At 41.5% G+C, this 26,522-nt stretch overlaps 1 protein-coding gene across 2 annotated transcripts in view; it reads left to right on the top strand.

The window, feature by feature from the left end:
* Positions 1-25,432, top strand: part of ARFGEF1 (ARF guanine nucleotide exchange factor 1) — a 120,209-nt gene extending 94,777 nt beyond the window's left edge. The window contains exons 21-39 of one of the 2 annotated variants that reach the window (XM_069957486.1): positions 3,942-4,100; positions 5,405-5,549; positions 5,632-5,722; positions 9,777-9,817; positions 9,971-10,140; positions 11,231-11,382; positions 12,425-12,597; positions 15,064-15,224; positions 16,054-16,184; positions 16,737-16,866; positions 17,171-17,306; positions 18,626-18,764; positions 19,212-19,275; positions 20,155-20,287; positions 20,619-20,758; positions 22,696-22,864; positions 23,615-23,753; positions 23,851-23,968; positions 24,064-25,432. In XM_069957486.1, coding sequence (XP_069813587.1) covers positions 3,942-4,100; positions 5,405-5,549; positions 5,632-5,722; positions 9,777-9,817; positions 9,971-10,140; positions 11,231-11,382; positions 12,425-12,597; positions 15,064-15,224; positions 16,054-16,184; positions 16,737-16,866; positions 17,171-17,306; positions 18,626-18,764; positions 19,212-19,275; positions 20,155-20,287; positions 20,619-20,758; positions 22,696-22,864; positions 23,615-23,753; positions 23,851-23,968; positions 24,064-24,297 — 2,625 coding nt within the window. In that variant the 3' untranslated portion in view covers positions 24,298-25,432. Of the gene's footprint in view, positions 1-3,941; positions 4,101-5,404; positions 5,550-5,631; positions 5,723-9,776; positions 9,818-9,970; positions 10,141-11,230; positions 11,383-12,424; positions 12,598-15,063; positions 15,225-16,053; positions 16,185-16,736; positions 16,867-17,170; positions 17,307-18,625; positions 18,765-19,211; positions 19,276-20,154; positions 20,288-20,618; positions 20,759-22,695; positions 22,865-23,614; positions 23,754-23,850; positions 23,969-24,063 lie in introns of those variants that run through there. The other variant, XM_069957487.1, reaches the window with a different exon arrangement.
* The last annotated feature ends 1,090 nt before the right edge of the window (positions 25,433-26,522 follow it).

Raw genomic sequence — 26,522 nt, 5'->3', positions numbered from 1 at the left:
CTCCCTCTCTGCTCGGTGCCCTGCAAATGTATTCATTGAATACATCTATGGGATACTTTGGGGAGCAAGGACACTTGCTCCCCAAAGTATTCCATAAATGTATTCATGAAGTCACAAAAGTACAGTACATAACATTACATTACATACACTGTAATTCCTATGGAGTGTCCAGCAGGGGCGCACTATATATAGAAGTCAATGGTACTCATTGACTTCTATATATATAGAGCGCCCCCTGCTGGACACTCCATAGGAATTACACCTTTCGTCGTTGCTTCAGAGATAATTCTAACACTTCCTGATACACTAAATTAAGGGAAATAGCAGTATATGAGCATTTCCCATAATTAATGTACATTAGAAAATTGTATAACTTTCCATAAGTAATAACATATAAAAAAAATTTTTTCGCCGGACTTCTCCTTTAAGGGAAATAGCAGTATATGAGCATTTCCCATAATTAATGTACATTAGAAAATTGTATAACTTTCCATAAGTAATAACATATAAAAAAAAAAATTTAACCGGACTTCTCCTTTAAACTGGATTCACACACAGCCTTTTTTGGTCAGTATTCTAAACCAAAGAGTAGTTCTAAAACGCAGGGAAGGTTACAAGTCTTTCCATCATGGTTTTTCACTGTGTTGGTTGCACTTCTGGGTTCAGTTAAAACACTGACCGACAATACTGTGTTTATGTGAACCCAGCCTTACTATTTACTCATCCCTGCAGCTGGCCACATTAGATAGATCTTTCTAATTGCTGTAAATTTCAGAGGCTTGCATTACTCTCCATTTATTGGGTTTCATACTTAAAGGAGAAGTCCAACCAAAATAATTTTTGATATGTTATTACTTATGGAAAGTTATACAAATTTCTAATGTACATTAATTATGGGAAATGCACATATAGGGCTATTTCCCTTAAAGAGGTTATCCAGCGCTACAAAAACATGGCCACTTTTCCCCCTACTGTTGTCTCCAGTTCAGGTGCAGTTTCCAATTAAGCTCCATTTACTTCAATGGAACTGAGTTTCAAAACCCCACCCAAACTGGAGACAACATTAGGGGGAAAGTGGCCATGTTTTTGTAGTGCTGGATAACCCCTTTAATTTAGTAGATCAGGAAGTGTTAGAATTCTCTCAGATACAGTGACGTCACGACGAAAGGTGTAATTCCTATGGAGTGTCCAGCAGGGGGCACTCTATATGTAGAAGTCTATGGGACTTTATTGTTTCTATGGATTTCTATGTTAAGTAATGTAATGTAGTGTACTGTATGCTTTATTGAATGAATACATCTCCAAACTATTGCATAAATCTATTCAATCAGTACATTAGGATATCATAGCCCGCCGATCCGCCGCACTCCCGCCGCCCGCCGATCCGCAATAAAGTCCCATAGACGTCTACATATAGAGCGCCCCCTGCTGGACACTCCATAGGAATTACACCTTTCGTCGTGACGTCACTGTATCTGAGAGAATTCTAACACTTCCTGATCTACTAAATTAAGGGGAATAGCCCTGTATGTGCATTTCCCATAATTAATGTACATTAGAAATTTGTATAACTTTCCATAAGTTATAACATATCAAAAATTAATTTTGGCCGGACTTCTCCTTTAAAGATTCTCCAGAATGTTAAAAAAAAAGTTTAACAAAGAAAAAATGCCTTTTCTCTTCTGCTAGGTGAGTTGCGCACATGATGCTAGGTAGAAATACTGGCAGCTGAGTGTAGATTTACAGTAAAGAGATTTTTTTTTCTTTCTAAAGTCATAGGAACACTTAAAGGAAAAAATATTTAAAGGATTAGGCGTCCATTTACACATCCACAAAATACTGTCAGTGCATGGACAGTATTCTGTGGACCCCGACCTTGGAGCTCCAAAACTGTTTAAATCATTGCGCTGCTGTACTTACACAGTGTACAAGCAATAAATGCTGTTCCCCCTAGACTGGAGACAGTGATGGTCAAACTGGGACCAGGAAGTGGCCAACCAGTGAGCATGGCAATTTCAATGGTGTAGGATTGAGGAGAAGAGTATGGGGTCATTCACACATCCCCAGAATAGTATTTTGCAAACATGTGAATGACCCCTTAGTCTTTTCCTTGATCCCACACTGCTGAAATTGCCATGCTCATTGGGCTGCCACCGGTCCCCATTTCTCGGACCCATCTTGACACACGATGTGGCTGGGGCTAAAAACTTATATTCCAAGGCAGATTTGTCTGCCTTGGTCTTTAAAGTGACACTGTCACCCCCTATTTGCATTTTGACTGCTCTCCACAGGTTTAAAGGGTAAATGTTACAGCTTTCATTACTTATACTTAGAACACACCTCATGGTGCTTGTTCTGGTAAAGTCGTTTTTATCACCTGTGGATTGGTATATGTGGGCGGGGCCTTGCAGCCTTTGTGCCACATCATTCCGCCCCTAGCGCCACTTAGCCCCGCCCCATCTGTGACGTAATCACAGCATAGGCCCCACTCCCTAGATTGCCCCACACTAATGGCCGCTCAGGGGGTGGGGCCTATGCTGCGATTACGTCACAGATGGGGCGGGGCTAAGTGGCGCTAGGGGCGGAATGATGTGGCACAAAGGCTGCAAGGCCCCGCCCACATATACCAATCCACAGGTGATAAAAACGACTTTACCAGAACAAGCACCATGAGGTGTGATATAAAATAAGTAATGAAAGCTGTAACATTTACCCTTTACACCTGTGGAGAGCAGTCAGAATGCTAAAAGGGGGTGACAGTGTCACTTTAACATTTGCTGTCTCCAGTCTCAGTGGAACAGTCCTTATTGCTGAGTTAGGTCAGTGTTAAGGCCAGTGATTGGCTGACAGGTGCTTTTTGCATGTCAGAGGGAAAGGAGGCAGTTCTGTTCAGCTGAGCTTGAGGACTGTAATATATATGGGACCAGGACAGGTGAGTATGTTTTTCTTCTCCTTTTTTCTTATTGCCAGGCTATGCCCAAAGGCATGAACATGTATTTTCCCAGCTGACAAGCCCTTTAAGGTACTTTGACTGCTCCAACTCTTGCACAGTGCAATATCTATAACGTGTAGTGAAGCATAGGAGGTACATTATTCACCATAGACTTGGAGTCACACATAGTTCACTGTCTCAAGTGGATTGTGTGCTCCTCTTATGAAACAGGCAAGAAATTCTCTGGCACCCTCTAAAAGGAAATCAGCCAGTCTGGTAGATAACTCAGACCGTGTCGTAAACTCTGCAGAATATTGCATTCTTAGGTTGAACTGCACAGTTGTAAGAATCAGGAATACCTGCTGCAATATGAATTATGAATGGCCAGTTACAGATCAGACATCTATTTTTCTATCAAGTGTGCAAGATATCTTTTCTCCAGAAATGATAGTCCCTCTAGTGCCACCTATAGGTAGCTGCCATGTAAGTCAGTGCAGCATGACTAGCAATTATAAGCCAATCAGGTGTCTATTCTACAAGAAAGGGGCGTGGTTTGGCTGATAATTCTTAGTTATGGTTGACAGCTCTTTTATGGTTCCACACTGTAGCTCCCTATAGATGGTATTACAGAGACAGCATTGCTTATAAATCTCTATATACCAGCCTATACCAGAGCCACAACTACAATTCCAGAACAAGCTGGGTGCTGTGATGTAGTCAGCTAGGAATGCTGGAAAATGTCACATATGAAGCCTATAAGACGGTAACTATAATGCGGCATATACTCTAATATATTGTATATCTGGATCAGTACAAGATATTGCTTTGTTGTTCATCTTCCACATGAAAATGAGATTAACACTTTAAGAACAATATAACTCAGACAAGAAAGTTGTTATAGTATGTGTTCTGCTTGTACTTTCAGATCCTGCGTATAGTGATGGAGTTGTAAGAACATTGTACATTCCTATAGTCTATGTTGCACTAACGGCCTCTCTTTACCTTCCAGCTGGAACGAGATGCCTATGTACAAGCCCTCGCAAGGTTTACATTATTAACCGTGAGCTCTGGAATTACGGAGATGAAACAGAAGAACATCGATACCATCAAAACTCTCATCACTGTGGCTCATACCGATGGAAACTACTTAGGAAGTTCATGGCACGAGGTATTGGGCAGATTTATGTGGTGGTGGGGTAGAAGGTTACTTTTACGTACGCCTTCTTTTTATGCTACTTTTCTCAATGGAGAAAACATATGGTAGAACCATGAGAAAGAACTACTTATATATTACCTAGTCAGTAAGGCCTCCTGCACACATATGCGTGCTTTTGAGGTCCACAAAACCATCAACTGGTGACACTTCTTGGGCGCAACTTTATTACACTTGCTGGTAAAAAAAAAAAAAAAAAAATAGCCAAATTGCTGAGAAGTGGCAAGCAGGTCGCAGTCACATGCAATTTTCATTGAGCACCGTGATGACCTATTGTGCCAATACATCAATGCTACAGCAGTCACATGGTTCAGCATTGGAAGCTAGAAGTCAGAGACTGTGGGACCATGGAAGCATTGCCATAGTTGTGTAATTTTAGATGCCAGCTGTTTCCTGCTGGGAAATCCACAAAAAATCTGCATTAATGTGTCCCTGTCGTTTAATTTTATTTATTTTTATTTTTTTGCAGAAGTCCATAGTACAGGCGATTTTAAGAAACTTTGTAATTGGGTCTATTAGCTGAAAAATGCATTTTTATCATGAAAAATTCAGTGTGAAGCTCTCCCCCCTGTCTTCATGGTTTTCTATTGAGAGGGGAGGGGTGGAGGGAGATGAGGCACCAAAACAGGACAACAAAGAATTAATTTACAGCTACATCACTGGGCTATCTCCTCTGACAGTCAGCACTGACCTCTCTGACCTCTGAATACCGGCTTACACACAGCCCCCACTGTGTAATCCTTTGTTCTCTGCTCTCTGCTGGCGACTAATCTCCCTCCTGGGAAAAGTCTATTTGAATGCAGATAATGGCATAATTTGCCTAATAAACCCAATTACAAAGTTTCTTAAAATCGCCTGTACTATTAATTTCTGCCAAAAAACAAAACAAAAAAAAAACAGTGACACTTTAAAGTCATGCGATTTCATGTGGATACCTCTGCTTTAGGGACTCACCGATTCCCCAATATACAACAAAAGTGCTTACTGCATGAGGATTAATCAGGATGTGAGGATGAGTGACTGAACGGCCGAAAGTCTGCCCACAGGATGTTCAATAACAATACACAAGAGCCTCGTACTGAAGTAATAAATTAAATTTTTGGGTACACTGTAATATTTATAGAATGACCTGATAAGTTCCTATGAAAACCTCTGTATTTCCACAAAAGAGTACACCATGATTTCTCTTCATAGAAAAACACAAAAAAACGCATCAATATTTTTTCCTACAAACAACATGTTTCCCTTTTGCTTCACAGATATTGAAGTGTATCAGCCAACTTGAACTGGCACAGTTAATAGGCACCGGAGTGAAACCACGATACATCTCTGGCACGGTGCGGAACAGAGAAGGGTCATTCACTGGAACCAAAGACCAGGCTTCAGATGAGTTTGTGGGCCTAGGTAAGTGTTTGCACTTGTCAGATGAAGCAGGGTAAGTTGCACTTTAGTTCTGATATTCATTATTTTCATTATTTATTTTAAGTTGGAGGAAATGTTGACTGGAAGCAAATGGCAAGTATCCAGGAATCTATAGGGGAGACAAGTTCCCAAAGTGTTGTGGTGGCAGTGGACAGGTATGTTTTTCTTTTCCATCATCCCAATACATTATATATTAGCATTGAAAGTAGGTAGATATACAAGTCACCAGTAAATAAGTTGCTCTTCTGTTAGCAGAACTCAGGCTGCAATTTATGGCTACTTGTATTGTCCTTTAGAAGATGCTAAAAACAAACAAACACATACTTACCTCTCTTTGGGCTTCCCTTGTGACGTTCTTCCTTCTACTTCCAAGACAAACTTGTCTCGGCAGTGTGCTGCCTTAGTCAGTGACTGGTTGATCAGACTGGTGAGCTGAGTTGTGTTAGAAGTAGAAAGAAGATTGAGGAACTGGAAGATGTCACAGGGAAAGTCCTGAAGGAGTCCAACAGTATACAAGTCTTATAAGCCGCAATGCCCGTTGGTTGGCCGACGTAAAGGGGGTGGGGTCTAGACCTTTCGGCCAGCCTGTTCCAATGGCCGGCGAGGGGGTGGGGCCAACTGTGGTGCTAATGCCGCGAGGCCCAGCCCACTTAACACAATCTGCAGTTGATAAAAGATGACTTTTTAGTTGAACAAGCACCATGACGTATGATATAAAATAAGGTATGAAAACTGCTAAATTTACCCTTTACACCTGTGTAGAGATGTCAGAATGCAAAAAGAAGGTGACAGTGTCACTTTAAGTCCTTCGCCCTATTCCAGGGCTATCAACATGTTATAATAACGCTCACATGGAGCAACTAGCTGCACTCACGGATAGTGTTCCATGGAGAACATCAACGTTCACACGTCTGCCAATGTCTCAAAAGGCTTAAAGCCTTATTCCTCCTCATGCCAGCCTACTCCTTGTGTGCAAGTGTCGATGCATGTCTTTTGTTAAAACTGTATGAACATGCAATTTAGATAAAGGATTGAGCAATGATTGAAGTGGCGATGTGCCTTTGCTTATTGGATTAAAGTCCTAAAAGAGCAAGGTAGAGGAGTGTGTATATATATATATATATATATATATATATATATATATATATATATCTCGTAAAGTTATGTAACTTTATTAAAGAAAAATTATTTTGCTGTGTACGGAACAGGGAACGAGAAGAAAGCGAGCACTGGCCTGACAGGTTGATGCTCTCTTCCGGAGCCCTGCAGTTCCCAACACAGCCATTTGTGGCAGCAGAGGAGCCGCGTTGCGCCTTACTAGTGACAGTCAATTGCTGGCTTAGTATTAGTAGGTGGGAGGTAGAACAATAGAACTCTGGTCAGGTTAATAATATGCAGTTTTTGCAGCTATAGCTAATAGCGACAGCTTATTATGTGGCTCAGACTGTACCAAAGATGTAAAAAATGAGTAAATGACTCCTGCGGTTTAGAGTACTGACATAGGACATCTGTGTCGCCAGCTAGTTCTAAATTACAAATCAGAAGTGAGTTGTTCCCATTATTTCTGCATGTTTTTTCCATTACCCCCTGAAGTCTGGAGACTTATCACAGCTTTTACTGTAATATTTATCACAAATGAATCTTTCATCAAGATGGGATTTTCCAGATGGCTGAGCACAAGCTAGCAGGAACACTGTGTAAGCATGTCAGTGAAAGGCCAGAGAGCGTACCATGTACGATAACTGTCAGAGGGCTAGCGTCACAAAACACCACGTCCCTCCCCGCAACCTTTTTAGCCCTGCCTGTCAGAGAGTGGCTCACAGCGGAGAAGCCGTGGCCCGACCCGGGGAGACAGAGGGGATTATCTGCATGACATGGCAGCAGTAGAGGGGGTCAGGCTTTTATTATTTCATTTTTGCAAGTAATTTCTGTTTAATAGAAAATCATTGATGATAACAGGCTCCCTGGTAGCATGTGATACAAACAGAACACCTCCTCTCCGTGTAGGGGAGTTTTTGGGGGCGCAGGTCCAAGGAATATACAGTGATAGGAAAAATATTTTATTTTAAAATTCCATAAAAAAGCTAAAAAGCGACACAACGCGTTTCCAAACCGGACTGGTTTCTTTTTCAAGTGTCAATCATTGACACTTGAAAAAGAAACCAGTCCGGTTTGGAAACGCGTTGTGTCGCTTTTTACCTTTTTTATGGAATTTTAAAATAAAATATTTTTCCTATCACTGTATATTCCTTGGACCTGCGCCCCAATAACTCCCCTACACTGAGAGGAGGTTTTCTGTTTGTATTGCATACGATCCTGGTCGGATCTACGTGGGGAGTGGCTGCGGTTCTTATGCAAGCTGTTTTGAGTGTTGTGCCTCCCCTTGCACAACCTCCACAGGTGAGAGCCTCTATTGTTGTGCTCACACCTACTCTGCCTCTTGACCTGTGCTATGGAGCGCTGCTTTTTCTCTTTGTCCCTGGTAGCATGGGTATGGATCTGTAAGGTTTACAAAAGTTGACCAGTCCTATAGTGGTTTGTAGTTGATTATATTTGGTTGTGGGCTTGTGGCAGCGTCAGTGATAAATGTCTAAAAGACTGGAGTCCCATCTCTAGTACCTTCACCTAACTTAAGATTGAGAATTAAGGTGGTCAGGATGCTGTATTATGCAGTTGTATAACTCCCATTGATATTAATGGGAGTTGCATAAACAATGTAGCACCACCTTTATGATCACATGGTCTTACACTATTTACACAACCCCCATGAACCTGTATGGGATGCTGTTTTTGGTTTCCTGATCAACATTGGCAGCTACAACCAGAAAGAAGGAAGCTTTGGAGCCTCAATCTTGAGATGAGTGCGGGTCCCAGAGGTGGACCCTGCATTTATTAGACATATATGATATACTGTAAATGTCCCAGATGGGAGCACCCCTTATTTGAGAATAAAGAGGACATATGGCTACTGCAATGTGCTAACCGGCCTTCACAGTATCCTACTCACAGCACTAGAGAGGTTGCAGGTTCTGATTCTAATGCAGTTCCATAAAAGGTTTCTATAAAGCCTGACTACTTTCTTTTCAATAGTTTTTTTAATAGTTCTTTTCAATAGTTTTTTTTTTTTTTTTTCAAAATAATTATTACAAACAAAATACATATGAATCGCTTATATAGACAGCATAAATTAATAGGAACTCCGGGTAAACACCCCTGGGAACAGTAAACAGAGAAATAAAGGTATGAACAAAGGAAATTTCCGGCAGAACCAAGATACAACATAAGAGCAGGTACACAGCGAAAAGTCTAATAAGAGTTTTCATATAATCATAAATAGACAAGTCATTAGAGCGTGCCTCAGGGTTAGCTTGTAGAAGTAAGGTATCGTCAAGGGTGCGCCACATTCATAATAACACATGGTGAGTTTTGGCTCCGGAAACACCTTCTTCATCATGGGTTCACACAATATCTAGAACTACTCCAATAGCCCCAATTGCGGACGAATTTATCAAAAGAGGTAGAACCTCTCGCTATCACTTTTTCGAATTGGTAAGTATTATTGAGCACATCTACTAACTCTGATTCTAGTGGGAGTTTGTCCGATTTCCAATATCGTGTCAACACCGTCTTGGCGTGGATGGAAAAATGCAGGCCAAGTATCTATGTTTTAGGGGGATGGCGGACAATTGGAGAAATAAGAGAGCCTATTGGGGTGGTTTCGGCAGCCCAGATGGGAGTACCGAAGTAAACATCTTAAAACAAGACTGACACTACAGCTGGATGATGGGGCAGCTCCACAGTATATGTAGCAAGTCTCCTTTTTCCCGACAACTACACCAACATCTATCAGAGGAAGTCTTCTGTATCTGGGACAACTTGGCCAGGGTATAATGCCCCCTCATTAGCGTTTTAAGAGCTGACTCAATGTGCGAGGTACAGCGGAATACCTGATAGATTGTTCGAAAGGCATTCTTTCTCGGTGAAACAGGAGCAAAAATCAGTTTCCAATATCTTAAAAATGTGTCTGAAATACCATATTATTATCCAAATTGCCATATATTTGCCTGAGCCCAAGCCTGACTACTTTCATCCATATATCCACACATGGACAAAGTTGTCATGGTTTATAGAAGATGTCGGACAAGTTTGCTTTTATAATGTTTTTTATACTAAAATTGTCAGTGTAAAATGCAATAAATCTCTTTGCAGAATATTCACTGGCTCTACGAGGCTGGATGGAAATGCTATAGGTAAATATTTCACACCCATCCCTGTAACCAACAGCGTTGGTGATCTTTATTCCAATTTTTCACCACAGTCCTGTCTTCTTGCTTTCACCATTCTCTAATCTCATAGTTAGACTTGTTGTATAGCATTAAATTGAACCCATTCTGTGCTTGCAGTGGATTTTGTGCGCTGGCTTTGTGCAGTTTCAATGGATGAACTGGTGTCCCCCACACACCCACGTATGTTTAGCTTACAGAAAATTGTTGAGATCTCTTACTACAACATGGGTCGTATCAGACTCCAGTGGTCCAGGATATGGGAGGTCATTGGAGATCATTTTAATAAGGTAAGATTGATGGTGATAATACGTACAATCGGCCTTTGCATCTCTGTACAATTACTTATATATGGACTCTTTACCCTCTGTTGCTGCACGACATTAGATGGTGGGGGTTTTCTAAAAGCTAAAAGAGAGCTGTTAAGGTAATGTTCACACATTGATATGCTGCAGATTTGTTGCAGACTTTGGCCTCCATATTAAAGTCAGGCTGGGTTCACACTACGTTTTTGCAATCCCTCTTTTTCATCCGTTTTTGCGGAAAACAGATGCATTTGGGTGCATTGGTTTTAATCCGTTTTAATCCGTTTTTTTCATTGACTTCAATTATAAAAAGAAAGGATCAAAACGCATGTTTTTTTTTTTACCATACACAAAAATAAGGTCAGCTAAGTTTTTGTGTAAGTTAAAAAAAGAATGTGTTTTGATCAGTTTCTTTTATAATGGAAGTCAATGGAAAAACGGATCAAAACGGATGCACACAAATATATCAGTTTTTGCATCGTTTTTTTTTTTTTTATCATCCCTTTTTTTTTTTTTTGCAAAAACAGAAAATACCCTGAAAGTATCACCTACATAAAATGTATGTATGTATTATTACTATGAAAAAGAAGAGCCCGTGGAGCCTCATTGAAGAGTCTCAAAACACAGGACTAGCCAGATATCCCTCCGGGAAGGACCCAGCCGAGAGGCAGCTCCTGTTAGGAAACCACCATATTAAGTGGCCCTATAAGTCAATGTAATGACAAGGGATAAACCAAGGCTAGGTAACCATCCACATACAGCTGTTTCGGGGTGTTGCCCCTCATCAGTGTGGAGCAGGATTCTGGCTAGGTGGGAGCAATGCCTAGTAGAGCCATAAGAGAAACAGATTGCTGAACTCAGGGAGTATTATTACTGGAACGTGTATTTTTTTCTAATCTGTTTCTATTTTCTGGTTTTTATCATATTGCACCACCTGATGGCAGACTCCCTGTGCTATTTTACTACGGTGCTGTTTCCTCTGGTGGCGTCTGCACAAGACTTGCATATGTAATGTCGAAAGTACAATCGAAAATTATACAACACGGCTCTAAACGTGTATTTCTCTCTCTCTCAGGTTGGTTGTAACCCAAATGAGGATGTTGCCATCTTTGCAGTAGATTCCTTAAGACAGCTTTCTATGAAATTTTTAGAAAAAGGGGAACTTGCAAATTTCCGCTTCCAGAAAGATTTCTTAAGGCCATTTGAGCACATTATGAAGAGAAATAGGTGAGTTTACAATATCTTCTTTTATTTGACTTTGTACAGTGTTGCCTTGGTCTTGCATTGTTTCCCTAATTTGATCTTACCCAGTTGAAGGTAATTCTGATGATCAGTATTACTCGGTATAACTCATGGATGTGCTGGAACTCCCAGTAGAAAGCCTGTTGGAGAAAATCTAATAAAAAGTGTTGAACCAGAAAGCCTCTTCTTGCACGGCCCGTGTACACTGCAAACGAGTTCCAATCAGGCATGAATAATTGAGCGGTCAGGCCGCACATACTATCACTGCCTTTTTTGTGCATCCATTTAAAGACATTGTTATTGGTTGCACATCTTGGGGGAGATTTATCAAACATTGTGTAAAGTGAAACTGGCTCAGTTGCCCCTAGCAACCAATCAGATTCCATCTTTCATTTTCCAAAGAGTCTGTGAGGAATGAATGGGGGAATCTGATTGGTTGCTAGGGGCAACTGAGCCAGTTTCACTTTACACCGTGTTTGATAAATCTCCCCTCTTGTGTTTAGACACAGAAATGTACATCTAGTAATGGATCAAATTGGCCAAGCTGACGTTTGCTCACTTGTCGGCTGACCGCTGGCTCTTTTAGACGGGCTGATTATTGAGTGAATGTTCGGCCCTAGCAATGCTCATGAACAATAATCAACCTGCGTAAAAGGGCCTTAAAGGGATAGTCCAGGAAAAATTAACTTTTCCCCTATCCACAGGAATACAGGTAGTTGGCATGTAATGAAGACACAAAGCAGTATGGGTAGTAAGGTTGGCATTTATGTCATACATTCTTGTTATACCAGAAATATACACCACATGCCAAACCCTTACCTAAACAATGAATGTACAGCTACAGACGCATCCACATTACCCATAGTGTCACCATGAGGGCAGAATGTTCTACAGTAATGTCTTGTTCTTTATGCCATTTATTTTTCATTGTATGTCTTTAAATAGTAATGCACATACATATTATTTTATTCTGTATATTCCATGACTTCAGCGCCACTCACATAGTTTGTGTTCCTTCTTTATTAAGGTCACCAACCATTCGGGACATGGTTGTTCGCTGTATTGCACAGATGGTAAATTCCCAAGCTGCTAACATTCGCTCAGGCTGGAAAAACATATTCTCAGTTTTTCACTTGGCTGCATCAGACCAGGATGAGAGTATAGTGGAGCTTGCCTTTCAGACCACTGGGCACATAGTCAGTGAGTATTTGTCAGCTCTGTGTGTATAACAACTACATTGAATACAATGACATTGTTTTCAGACTTGTGCGACAAGATTCTAGTCCCCCGTCATTAGGGCTGTAAAGCAGGGGTGGGGAACATTTTTCTTTTCAAGGGCTATTCGGGCATTTATAAAACCATTTAAGGGCCATACACTGGTAGTCCTGGTTAACACCCAGTGATGCCTCCGGTAGTCTGTACCAAATTTTAAAAAAACAAACATCCCCCTCACATTTCCTCCGCTCCCGTGCTGCCAGTGTCCTCTTCTCTCTCCTGTAGTCTGTGCCAATCTTCTCCTGCAGGCGGTGCACAATGAAATGACATCATTGTACATGGCCCACAGGAAAAAGATGATGTGTTGCACGCACAGCATCCTCCTGTGTCTGGCTGCTGCCACATTCAGTGTTATATTGTTTGCAGCGACTATCGGACACGAGGACAGTGGGCCGCATTGGGAGATCTCAGTGGGCTGGAGGTCCCCCACCCCTACTTTAACCCCTTCCCGTCAGTAATCTGTATATATACGTTTCTGCTTTACATACCCGTGCAGTAGCAATGTATATGTATATATATATATATATATATATATATATATATATATACATTCCTGACTGAGGGGCTGATGTGTGTGGGACCTTTGCAGTGAGAGCGGTCTTGCACACATCAGTGTGTCCGGGGCTGAGGATAATTAGAGGCAGCTGCGTCTCATTAACCCCTTAAACGCTGTGATCTATAGCAATTGTGGCGTTTAAGGTACTCAGTGACAGAATCAGCTTGTACCAACTGGCAGGGGTAAGCCTCTTACCTCCATCCTGTTGGATCGGTGATCTATATATAGAGTCTGCTCAGGCAGGCTCTATGCATAGATTGCCGATAACACTGATCTATGCTATGCTATGGCATAGCATAGATCAGTACATGCAATCTAATGATTGCATCTTTTACAGTGAAAAAAGTGTAAAAAAAAAAAAGTGCAATAAAAGTCTAAAATGCCCCCTTGCCCATTATAAAAATATAAAATAAACATATTACATATTGTAGCGTGCGGAATTGTCCGATCCATTAAAATATAACATTGTTGTTCCCGCATGGTGACCGACGTAGACAGAAAAAAACACACCAGGATTGCTGATTTTATTAAATTATATATCAGAAAAACATTAATAAAAAACTATCAAAATTTTTGTTACACCAATATGATATTGTTCAGCAGCCACCGGAGGGGACATCAGCCTCTTGCTGCCGAGAGGCGGAGAGGGGAGAGGCGGCGGCAGCAGGCTGATGTCCCCTCCGGTGGCTGCTGAACAAGCAAGCAGCGGCCGGCGGGGACTCCAGGAGGCTGGGCAGCAGGCTGGAGAGGGGTCCTACTTGATTGGGCAGGCCGCCGGAGGTAACCAGCGGAGCGAGAAGAGGCCGCAGGCTGATGTACCCACCGGCGGCTACAGGATGAGCGAGCAACTACTGGCGGGGGCTCCTGGAGAGTGGGGGGTAGTAATGTAGAGGGGTGCCAGGGAGAGGCAGCTGCGGCGACAGGCTGATGTCTGAGTTTCCCTGAGTTTCTCTACTGTGCTGCCATGTTCCTGGAGAAGCTTACCTCCAGGAACATGGCAGCACTAACGTGACACTCAGCTCTGCTACATCATGAAGACGCTGTATTCCAGCAGAGATTAGATGTTCATACAGGGACATTGCAGGACCACAGTCTGTTATTACATTGATACTGTAGCACAGATAAAGGGGGATATGGCCGCTCCTCAGGATGACATAGCACGGCAGTGTACCACACCAATAGGAATTCATACGCCCAGATATGTAAGTTAGCCATGAGGAAGGGACCAATAAGGAGAGACTGTCTCACTGACAGGACCGCCCACCTGACGACAGTCAGAGAGATTTTCAGAACTACAGGACTTTCTGTGCAGCTGGAGAGGGGGCTCAAAGTCAGGGAAAACGACCATCCTGGTACAGGAAGCATATGGGTGGTATGTATAACTTTGGCAAAGGGTCAGAATGGGAGAAAAATGTTTTAGGCTGGGTTCACACTACGTATATTTCAGTCAGTATTGTGGTCCTCATATTGCAACCAAAACCAGGAGTGGATTAAAAACACAGAAAGGCTCTGTTCACACAATGTTGAAATTGAGTGGATGGCCGCCATTTAATGGAAAATATTTGCTGTTATTTTAGAACAACGGCCGTTATATTGAAATAATGGCAGTTATTTACTGTTATATGGCGGCCATCCACTCAATTTCAACATTGTGTGAACAGAGCCTTTCTGTGTTTTTAATCCACTCCTGGTTTTGGTTGCAATATGAGGACCACAATACTGACTGAAATATACGTAGTGTGAACCCAGCCTTAAACTGTACAACCCCTTTAAAGGGAATCTATCTCCTACTATGGATCACATATTGAGTGTGACCCTTTTAATCTCTCTTGCAGCTCTCGTGTTTGAAAAACATTTTCCTGCCACCATTGATTCTTTCCAAGATGCAGTGAAATGTCTGTCTGAATTTGCGTGTAATGCAGCCTTCCCAGATACTAGCATGGAAGCCATACGTCTCATCCGCCATTGTGCTAAATACGTTTCTGACCGGCCACAGGTATGGGTTATATTCAAATCTGATAATAATGCGGATCCCAGCAGATTTAAATAGTATTTTTAAGGTTTCATCCTGATTTTTATGAACCTTGCTCAGATAAAAGTATAATTGTGGCTATTAGCTCTAATTCCAATGTAAATCCATCTGTCACACTACTGCAATAGGAGTTTAAAACAAAAAAAATTGATGTCACTTACCAGTCTAATGAGCAACATACAAATAAACAGGCAATTGCATTTATTCCCTGAGATATAATGCCTTACTGTGACCCATTTGTAGATTGTTCAGAACTCAATAAATATGTCTATAAAATGTTTAATTAATATGGCCACTTATTCCTCAGATTTACATACCTTTACATATACACAGCCATATCAACATAGACATGTCAAGAAGAAATGCTTTGTAGATAAGTATGTCTTTAGACCTTGGGAATTGCAAGATTAAACCCTAACCTCTTTGTGGTTGTCCTTGCGTAGTTTGGATTCCCAGTACTTACTTTCTAAATCACAGGTGTCAAACCTTTTTACCCTTTAGCTGTTACAAAACTACAATCCCCATCATGCCAGATTGCCGAAAGCCGAAGCTTTGGCTGTCCAGGCATTATGGGAATTGTAGTTTTTGTGATAGCTGGAGGGCCAAAGGTTTGACACCCCTGCTCTACATAATCAAAAACAATTTTAAAAGGAATTCCTTGAAAAAGTTTCTTTATAAATTTTTATATTCTGGAAAAAAAAGGTTAAACCTTTATGTGAGGTATGTTATAAAAAGGTTAAACCTATATGTTCTGACTGATGTCAGTTATTATTTATTTATTTTTTCTTTGCAGGCTTTCAAGGAATACACAAGTGATGACATGAATGTAGCGCCTGAAGACCGTGTGTGGGTGAGAGGATGGTTCCCCATTCTGTTTGAGCTGTCCTGCATCATCAACAGATGCAAATTAGATGTAAGAACCAGGTAACAATCAGTATTTGCAATTCCAGTTTTAAAGGTATTTATTCTGTTCTGGTTGTTTGTGATTATACTGTCAGAGATAAATGTCCCCATAAATAAAATACACTAGACATAGAGAGACATTATGCATAATAGGATGTACAGATATGCCTGAAGTGTCTTGTATGTTGGGTCCGTGTATATTTAAATAGGACCCATGCTGGACTCTCTATTTTACACTGTGTAAGATCTGATGGGAGCATACTGTATTGTAGAACTTACATTATTGGCTTGTATAACCTACAGCAGTCTTCTCCAGCCGGTGGCTCTACCATTGCCAAAGTACAACTCCCATCATGGCGTAACAGGCTTTGAGTTGTAGTTGTGCAGCAGCGAGAGAGCCTCACGTTGGGAAAGACTGCTGTAGAGGATGGCAACAGGATGAATCTGTGTACTCGGCCCTGTTGGATAAATATGTTTCCTTGCCTTGTGTATGGGCTTAGTGACCTATAAAGATGGCAGATTTGGTAAAACGCCTCCATCTTTGTTCATAAACTTATTTCCCTTTATCTTCAGGGGCCTGACCGTCATGTTTGAGGTTATGAAGACTTATGGACACACCTTTGAGAAGCACTGGTGGCAGGATTTATTCAGAATCGTCTTCAGGATCTTTGATAATATGAAACTACCGGAGCAGCAGACTGAGGTGAGATTGTCAGTGTGTACTTTGCTTCTACTATGTTATTATTTCTGTAGACTTCCTCGTTACTGTGATGTATCTATATTAATATACCGGTGCTGGTCCTGCTGCTCAGTTTTCTAGCTCACGCCTGATCAGCTGATCACTGGCAGAGGCGGGTCACTTATATAACCGGTGATTGGTTGAGCAGACACTTCCTGCGTGTCGGAATGGAAAATGGGAAGCACTGAGCGCCTTTGGGGATGTTTTTTTTTTAGCATTGTGACTTGAAATACAATAAATGAATCTGATTGATAACATTTGTTCTCAGAAAGCGGAATGGATGACTACAACATGCAATCATGCACTCTATGCAATATGTGATGTCTTCACCCAGTACTTTGAAGTGCTCAGTGATGTCTTGCTGGATGATATTTTCTCTCAGCTCTACTGGTGTGTACAACAAGGTACGTTCCCTCAGTGAACTGTGTGAACTACAACAATACCTATCGTTATTCTTGCTGTTTAAAGCGACTCCGTACCCACAATCTGACTCCCCCAAACCACTTGTACAGTCGGATAGCTGCTTTTAATCCAAGATCTGTCCTGTGGTCCGTTCGGCAGGTGATGCAGTTATTGTCCTAAAAAAATATTTTAAAACTTTTCAAACGGGAGTATCTGTGCCCTACCTTTGCACCACCCCTCCGTCTCTCCTCCCCACCCTCTTCATCATTAGAAATGCCACTGAAACATTTTCTCTATGCTGAACATTGCACAGGTCCTTAACGATCCAGCCCATGTGCCGGGCTGACACAGGTGGGAAATTGAAGGCAATCTGCCTGCAGCATTCCTAATGATGAGGAGGGTGGGGAGGAGGGACAAAGAGGTTGTGCAAAGTTAGGGCACAAATACTCCCGTTTGGCACAGGGCTTCAAATTTAAAAGTATTTTTTTAGTACAATAACTGCATCACCTGCCGAACAGACCGCAGGACAGAACTTGGAATAAAAGCAGCTATCCGAAGGTACAAGTGGTTTGGGGGGGTCAGATTGTGGGTACAGAGTCTCTTTAAGTTGTTTCATTAAAATGTGATCCCTGCTGTCTGCAGGTTTTCTGCCATATTCTTATTTGTAGGTGGGCTAAGGTGTGTAGAGTAAGGGTCCTATTAGACCAAGCTATTTTTAATGATAAACAATTGCAGACAAGAGCTACCTGAAATCGATCACCATATTACACAGAATGATAGTTCAGAATGATAGTTCACTCCATCTGGTTCCAGCAGATGAACGAACGAACGAACAGAAAGATTATCTGCCAGAGATTTAAAGCCAAAACCAGGAATGCATTTGAAAAGAGGAGAAATCTCAGTCTTTTCTTTATGACCTTATCTCTGTGTATAATCTGTTCCAGGCTTTGGCTTCAAATCTTTGGCAGATAATCTGTCAGATAATATTTCTGTGTAAATGGACCCTTACCCTGGACGATTAGTGACAGCTGAATGGGGCGGTGGGCCCTTCATCTCATGATAAGTACATGTCCCACCTCTGGAATTTCCACCTATGAGCCGTAAATGTCCTGATGGTAATGCCCTTTTAAAATACACTTACAAAGCAAGACTATGGCGCTTCCAGCAGTATAGTACACCACTCGCTTTAGGAGCGGACTCTGAACCTGTCAGTTTTGAACAGGTATTCTGCCGCACAAGCAAAGTGATGGCTTCTTTTTAAAGCAGATAGGGTCGAACATATTCTGTTTTCTCACCAATGTAATTTCACTTTCCGTGGCAGATAATGAACAGCTCGCTCGATCTGGAACGAATTGCCTAGAAAATGTTGTTATTCTTAATGGAGAGAAATTTACCCTGGAGATCTGGGATAAAACCGGCAACTGTATGCTAGACATCTTCAAGACTACAATTCCACATGCGTAAGTGTCTAAAGGGAACTGTAGGAAGATCCCTGGGGAATACCGTCACTTCTGTTGTGCATGCAACTATTAAATGGTACTATATAAAAGAACATACAGTTCAGATAAAGCTACAGCCCTAGAATGCTGGTACAAGTCAGTTTTTTGCCTTTTGACAGGGATTTTTTCTGATGTAAAGTCATGATGTACGCTGCATGCTTTACCTGTAGGCAAAATTTACCTTTTTTTACTCTGTTGCTGTGTCAGAAAACGTAGTAGATTATACTTTCCTTTATAGTGGGGGGAAAAAGTTATACAGATGCATACAGATGTCTAAAGAACACACTCTCGGCATCAGTTGTGTAAATTTGGCACTATGGATACATTTGCTACATATGTTACATAAAACTAAATGTGAATAGGTTCTAAAAGTATCTGTTCTAAATCTTCCGCTATATATTTGCCCAGGTTGTTAACATGGAAGCCAGCGGCTGGAGAGATTGATTTGAGTGCGCAGTCTGATAAGCAGCTGGTAAGTGTTGTATTACCTTATTCCTAGGAACTCTCATTTACCCTGTAATCTGGCCATGTAAGAGACTTTGATTTCCTTTTCTAAACCAGGGATGTGTGGCCAATAACAATGCGTTTAAATGCCTGCATGAACAACCCAGATATTGTATGTGCAGCCTTCATTACTTCATTACTCCATTACTCGTTTTGAATACTCTGCAATATCGCTCCTAGCACATTTTGATGCATACTATCAGGCTGTGTAAAAGAGCCCATACATGTTAGCAGAACACTTGTCAGGCCCAGAGCTACTGTATTTTCCTTGACCATTCCTTTTATCCGATGGTTCATGTTTATTCAGTAATGGTGACTGATTTGTACTAGCCACTTCTACCTATGCCCTGGTAGAAGAAGGGATGTGCTCATATCCATACTGTCTAATATGTCAACGTCTCACTTGGGTGTCCATTTGTTGCCACTTTCATGCTGCTTGAACCACAGGATGTCTGGGCGATTCCCAGCTGCGTCACCCAACCAGTTTTAATTTATAGATTCAAAATTGATGGCCTTTCCTTAGGGTAGATCATGAATATTAGGAGAGTGGGGGGTCCAGCCAAGCGTGGTATCCCTTTGATTGCTTACCAGTCATAGCTCCATACGTGTGGTAGTAGCCGTGTCTGGTAGTACAGCTCAGGCCCAATATTTGTTGCCTGGGATAGTTTACATTGAATTGTTTATGATCTTTTTGAAGCTTTCCAGATTAATCAATTTTAGTTGTATTGGGGAAGGACACTATATTAGTCTTTTATTGTTGTTTAGTTGGTGTTAAAAAAATAAATGAATAAATAAAAATAAAACAGAATAAAAACCTTTAACCAAGGTAAACTTGTGTCTCCGTCAGGACTCTATATCTCAGAAGTCTGTGGATATCCACGACTCCATCCAGCCCCGGACAGCAGATGGAAGACGGAGTATCCAGCCTGGAATAACAAGTGTAGCTATTGAGGACTCGTACTTGATACGATCTGGAGGAAGTAAGTAGCGTTGAGGGCAGGATGTAATTGGAGCGCTGCCTGGTAAAGTGCACAGCAGCACTCACTGAAGTAAGGGAATAATAACACGAATTATCCTCCTGCTGCTGCAAGGTTATTACTTTTATGTCGGCACTTCTCATACGGCAAATGTCATTGGTTTCAACTTCGGATTATTATGTATTTTAATGTCCACAAGGCATAGGAAATTGTCAATAATTAACTTGTGAAGGTAGAAGATAACAAGTGTCTTTGAACATGAAAAGGACTTTTACTTCTTCCAGAGATTAATGATTTTCCTTGCCTTTTTTCTGATTTTTTTCCCCCCTTTTAGAACTTCCAGAACAGAAGCTTTTTTCTGCATTGTTAATCAAATGTGTAGTGCAGCTTGAGCTCATTCAGACCATCGACAATATTGTTTTCTTCCCAGCAACCAGTAAGAAAGAGGATGCAGAGAATCTGGCTGCCGCTCAGGTGTGTGTTATCCCATTGTGGAAAATGTAAAATAATAGTGAAAGTATTATTCAGGTGGGAATGTTGTAACCATATTTAAAGCGAATGTAGCAGTAGGTACATTGCTTTGGGTTCTTTATCTAAACAGACCGGCGATGGCACGGCCCATTTTCTGAACCACTACCCAATTCCCGCGCACGGTGCCGGCCTGTTACTGAGCACCAGCCCGCCCTGGAGCAGTGGGACAATCTCCTCTCCATGACACAGCTCTATTGATTCTAATAGAGCCGTTCCACAGAATGGAGAGCAGATCGTCATACTGGAGGCCAGTCGGCCTGCCCCCAGTGCTCAGGAACTGGGTGGTAGTTCAAAAAAGGACTGTGACAACAGCATCCCCGCACTGGCTCCGATCTGTTCATGTAAAAAACCCAAAGCTATGTACCTAGTGGGTTATCCAGAATACAGAAAAGCACAGCTACTTTCTTGCAAAAACAGCGCCACCCCTGTCCTTAGGTTGTGTGTGGTATTACAATTAAGCTCTATTGACTTCAATGGAACTGAGCTGCAAAACAATACCCAAACTTAAGACAAGAAAGGTGCTGTTTCTGGTCGAAAGCAGCCATGTTTTTTAAGCCTGACCACTTTAAAGGTCTGTATTTTGGATAGTCATATCAGGATACACCACAGTCCCTTCTATTAATTAAATTAGCACAACAAAATGTTGTAACATGTGGCCATTAGGTGCGATTATTGTACAGTGATAGCAAATATTAGTATAAGACTCAGTCCCATGTTATTGATCATTTCTGCACAGCATTGGCAGCTGTGAAGTAATGAACTTCCAGAGAAAGTTGCGTCTGTTGTTAGGGCATTGAGAGAGAGCCAACTACAAGGTGTCCATGCCAGAGTTGTAATATGATGAAAGAGTTGGTATTTTTTAATAAAGAACGAAGAATGCCTTGAAATATATTAAATATCATATGAGGCTGGCCATAGAGACATAGACTTAACACCAGGTGGCAAAAAGATTCCCATCAGCTTAGCCAATAAACACTCATGATTGGTTTTATTATCCATATATATCTGTACCCCTATGGCCAGTTTAAGGCTAAGTTCGCACTCTGTATAATTTCGTTAGTTTCAGTTTTGCAACCATGGCCGTTATTTAATGAAATTGCCGATCACATTGAATCCCAGCTGGAGTGTATACACTCTGGGCAGGATTCCTTGCGGTTCCAGAAGAAAATGACATGTCAGTTTTGTGCGGCCGCTATTCGTTGAATAGCGGCCGCACTAGACTGACAGAGCAGACAATGTAAAGTGTGTCTCTGGCCACACTTTACATTGTTTGCTATGGTTAATTGGAATGCGCACACAGCAGAACGTGCTCGCATTGCAAATCAATGGTAGTGCAGTACCAGCTAGGATGAACTTCACTGACACCGGCCATTCTGTGACACTGCCATGTCACAGAGGGGCCAGTGTCATACGTTGCGTGAACCCGTCCTAAGGGTGGTACTTAATAGACTGATGCAAGCACCAATAAACAGCATTGGCACTCCTTTAAGGGTTGTATTAATCAGCTAGGTTATCATTCAGGCAACGCTACATGAACGTATACATGATTGTTCCTGTTGCCTTTAAATTCTGTCATTTGTCAGCCACACATCTAGTTTTAAAAAGTTCAGCCAAAGAATGAGGATATTTATCATGTCAAGACTATGTAATTAGCTGACAAAACACACGTGTGCTTGTTCATTGGCTGATTGCTGAGCCCATTACGGAGGGCCCTTGGTTCTCTTTACACAATACAGTTGCATATTTGCACATCCTAAGTGGAGAGAAATAGTTATGAGAGCTATATTATGATCCAGTAGCATTGAAGAAATCTCTGCCCTTGTCATGGCCGGAGTTTGACATCTACAGGTAAAAAGATTGTAACTTTCTGTCATCTACAGAGGGACGCAGTTCATTTTGATGTCCACGTAGACACTCAGGATCAAGGCATGTATCGTTTCCTCACATCTCAACAACTCTTCAAACTCCTCGACTGTCTCCTTGAATCTCACAGATTTGCAAAAGCTTTTAACTCTAATAATGAGCAGAGGACCGCTCTGTGGAAGGCAGGTTAGTACTACGACATCTTGTGAGGAGATGGATCACATACAGCCCACTTATACCTATCATGAGTTTAGTTCATAGAAATTCTCAGATTTTTTATTAATGCTGGATTGAACATATTAGTTCCCACTAAATAGTCAAAAGAGAGGGTACACTGCACCACATCCCATAATGCATAGCATTTTTACGCACCCCCTCAGCCTGATGCAACGTCATTTCCTATCCCGTGGGTCCATGGAGTCCGACTATGGAACCTCTGCCCGTCATGAGAACAGGAAAACTCACCCCTGAACAAATGAGGCTCACAGCATGTGCGCTTCATTCATTCTTTGTGGGATGTCTGAACATTAACAAGTGTAGCGCTTCAACTACCGGGTGATGATGGGAACTGTACTTTTGTAAGAGCTGAAGAGCCACAGGTTGGGAACAATCGTAGATGTTTACATGCCTGTACTGAAGCCTAGTTCAAGACACCGCTTTATCAGTGCTCTGCATCACAGGTGTCAAACTCAGGTCCTTCAGCTGTTGCAAAACTACAATTCCCATCATGCATGGACAGCTAAAGCTTTGGCTGTCCAGGCATGATGGGAATTGTAGTTTTGCAAGAGCTGGAAGGGCCTGAGTTTGACACCCCTGGTCTGGATAGTTGTGCTGGAGTTGTAGCCTCCAACTTGGCTTTACTGAAGGTCTTTATTGTTTGTCTTATTGGTATATAACCAAAGAAGCAAACTTTTATTGATTTTTTTCCCCTATAAGGTTTCAAGGGCAAATCAAAGCCAAACCTCCTGAAACAAGAGACGAGCAGCCTTGCTTGTGGTTTGCGGATCCTATTCCGCATGTACATGGATGAAAGCCGCAAGAGCGCTTGGGATGAGGTTCAGCAACGGTTACTCAAGTAAGCATATACGCCTGCCTGTCTATCTGTCATCGCCTCTATCGATCTAGGTACATGACTGGGGATGTACTACAATGTGCTTTTTTTTTTTTTGCAGTGTTTGCAGCGAAGCTTTGAGTTACTTTTTAACCCTCACATCTGAAAGTCACCGAGAAGCCTGGACTAATCTCCTGTTACTGTTCCTGACTAAAGTCCTGAAGATCAGTGATGAACGGGTATGTTTTACCTCCCCCTTGCCACAGTATCAACCACCTAGCGTCTGAATAGGACAAATGTGTCAGGTTAATAACCTACTATTTCCTTCTTGCAGTTTAAGGCTCACGCCTCCTTTTATTATCCCTTGCTGTGTGAAACCATCCATTTTGACTTGATTCCGGAACTACGTGCAATCCTCAGAAGATTTTTCCATCGAATTGGGCTTGTTTTTAAAATCTCTCTTCCCCCGGATCTGGACCACGACAGATCAGGACAAAGTGTGGAGGCTACTGATTTTAAGTCCACAGAGGAGAAGACGCAGAGGCCTTCCTCTCAAGATAACCTTTGAATGAGAATGGTTTTCTATTGCGGTTTTAATGGTACAGCTGCTTAAGAGGACGCTGTCACTTCATTACACTCCAGACTGTCTTGTGGTGAACACCGTCTCTGTACAGTTTTTTTTTTTCTTCTTTTTCCAGCACAAAGCTGGATTTTCTCTTTCCAGACCCCTTATTGCTGTACAATACAGCAGGTCCAGGGATGTACAACTTGTATACAACGTATAAAATGAACTTTTAGGATTCCGAGGCCTACAAATTGTTCTTCAGCTGCATAAGCGATTTAAATGGCAAAATTCAGCTTTCCTCGAGGTTACTTTCACGTGGAAGGATTAACCCTTTTAGCGTCGTGAAGGTTGAAGGAATCTGATGTTGCTGTTTTTTTATGTTGCACTCTGCTTATCGATGAACTTTTTAACATCTATGGGGTAAAATGTACAGATGTGCAGGTCTGTAATATAAACCATAAAACACTATATGCCGATCTTCCTGCAATGTTTGATTTTCTTTTTTGCTCTCTCATTTTCTCACTGATTTGCTGCAGATTCCCATTATTTTATCATTTATGGAATGCACTAGGTTTTTTTGAAATTAAAAAAAAAAAGAATATTTTTTTAGTTTTCTGTAATACTCTCTTTTAGCCCTGACGTTACTGCTGCTGACTTTTCAGCTGACAATGTCGCATTTGAATTACCTGTAAAATAATAGTAGGGCTTTGAATAAAATTAAGAGCAATTCCTCCAGTGACCTGGAACTTGAATCATTGTAGCAAGTCTAGGTAGTGTCCGCTGTTATACTTATGTTCCTTTGTTTGATGTAGATTTCACTCTGTACAGAAATTTAATGTTAAATATATAAAAGTAAATTTGGCTTGGTTTGGCCTGTGGGAAAATTATTATTATAATTTTTTTTTTCCAGGAACTATATCACTACTGTGAATTGTGCTTCAATGGTAACAAAACAAGAAACAGATTAAAGTGTCGAGCATTCCTTATTGCAGTGGATGTAGAGTTATTCAACAAGATGTATATGGTACAGACCTGTAAAGTTTTCTATGTAAAATTCTGTACAACTTTCTGTACTATATTGGTTCTCATCTGGCATAATCTAATCAGGTTATAGGTCAATAAAGTTTTTGAATTCTTTCATCATTGCAAACCAAGTCGGACTCTTGGTGAATGTCTTATGTATCATCATCAGACAGTATACATCAGCTAGTTAACCGTATACACCACATCCACAAATCTTACCTGTGCCCCCATGCTCAGATACAGCCTGTGAAAGGTAAGACGATGACTGCGTCATTTTCCTGTTTCATTCTCAGGAAAACTGAGAGAATATTGGCAACTTTAGTCATGTGACTAAATGGTAACCCCCATGTGTTTTACACTTGGTTCTCATCTGAAAGTGTTGGCTGCCTCAGAAATAATCTGGGTGTACTGAAATGACCAATCTACTAAAAGCCACTTCTCTTTGTATTTACACAAGAGAATCCTATGATAGATGATATAAGTAAAGACAATGTAAATTCATTATTGAATCCTAAGGGTGGTGCTATAAAATCCACAAATCACAGTTCCCAGATAGCATCCATGCCCAAGCTCTGTAGGAACTAACACTGTGCTGGACAAATCATGGGATCCATCAGAAGAGGCATTGATGCTCAAGAACATAATTTTTCCTCTACAAATTACTAGGCAGAACATACATGGAACCTTGTGTTCAGCATTGTGTGGGTTACAGTACCAAGAATGGGTATCAAATTTAGTGTTTTTGTACAAATATATGAGATCTTCCTAGTAATGTTTTTTTTTACACCCAGGCTTGTAACCATAATAAAAGGAAAGAAGTAGGGCCCCGGGACAAGGAATTTTGGTGCCCTAGGCAGAAAAGGCAAATGCCTCCCCCCATGCTACCCCCCCCCCCCCCCGCCAGTGTATAGCCCCCACATACAATATAGCATCCTGGCTCCCCCCCCCCCCCCACATAGTGTATAGCAGGGGTTTCTAAACTTTTTACACAGGGGGCCAGTTCTCACTGTCCCTCAGAGCGGTGGCGGCCAGACTATATACTGCTGCTATATTTGGTCCGCGGGGAGCTGTTGCCGCTGGAGTATGATACTGTCTCTGAGGGGGAGGTGGAGTGAAGGATCATACTGCTGGGCGAGGAGCATTGGGGGTGACTTAGGATGGTGGAGTTGTAGTTCTGCCACGGCTACACAGGATCATGCTGGGAG

This window comes from Dendropsophus ebraccatus, chromosome 2 (genome assembly GCF_027789765.1).
Source record: "Dendropsophus ebraccatus isolate aDenEbr1 chromosome 2, aDenEbr1.pat, whole genome shotgun sequence".
Taxonomy (NCBI): domain Eukaryota; kingdom Metazoa; phylum Chordata; class Amphibia; order Anura; family Hylidae; genus Dendropsophus; species Dendropsophus ebraccatus.
Note: the sequence above shows the minus strand (reverse complement) of the source record. Positions and strands in the feature narration are given on the sequence as shown.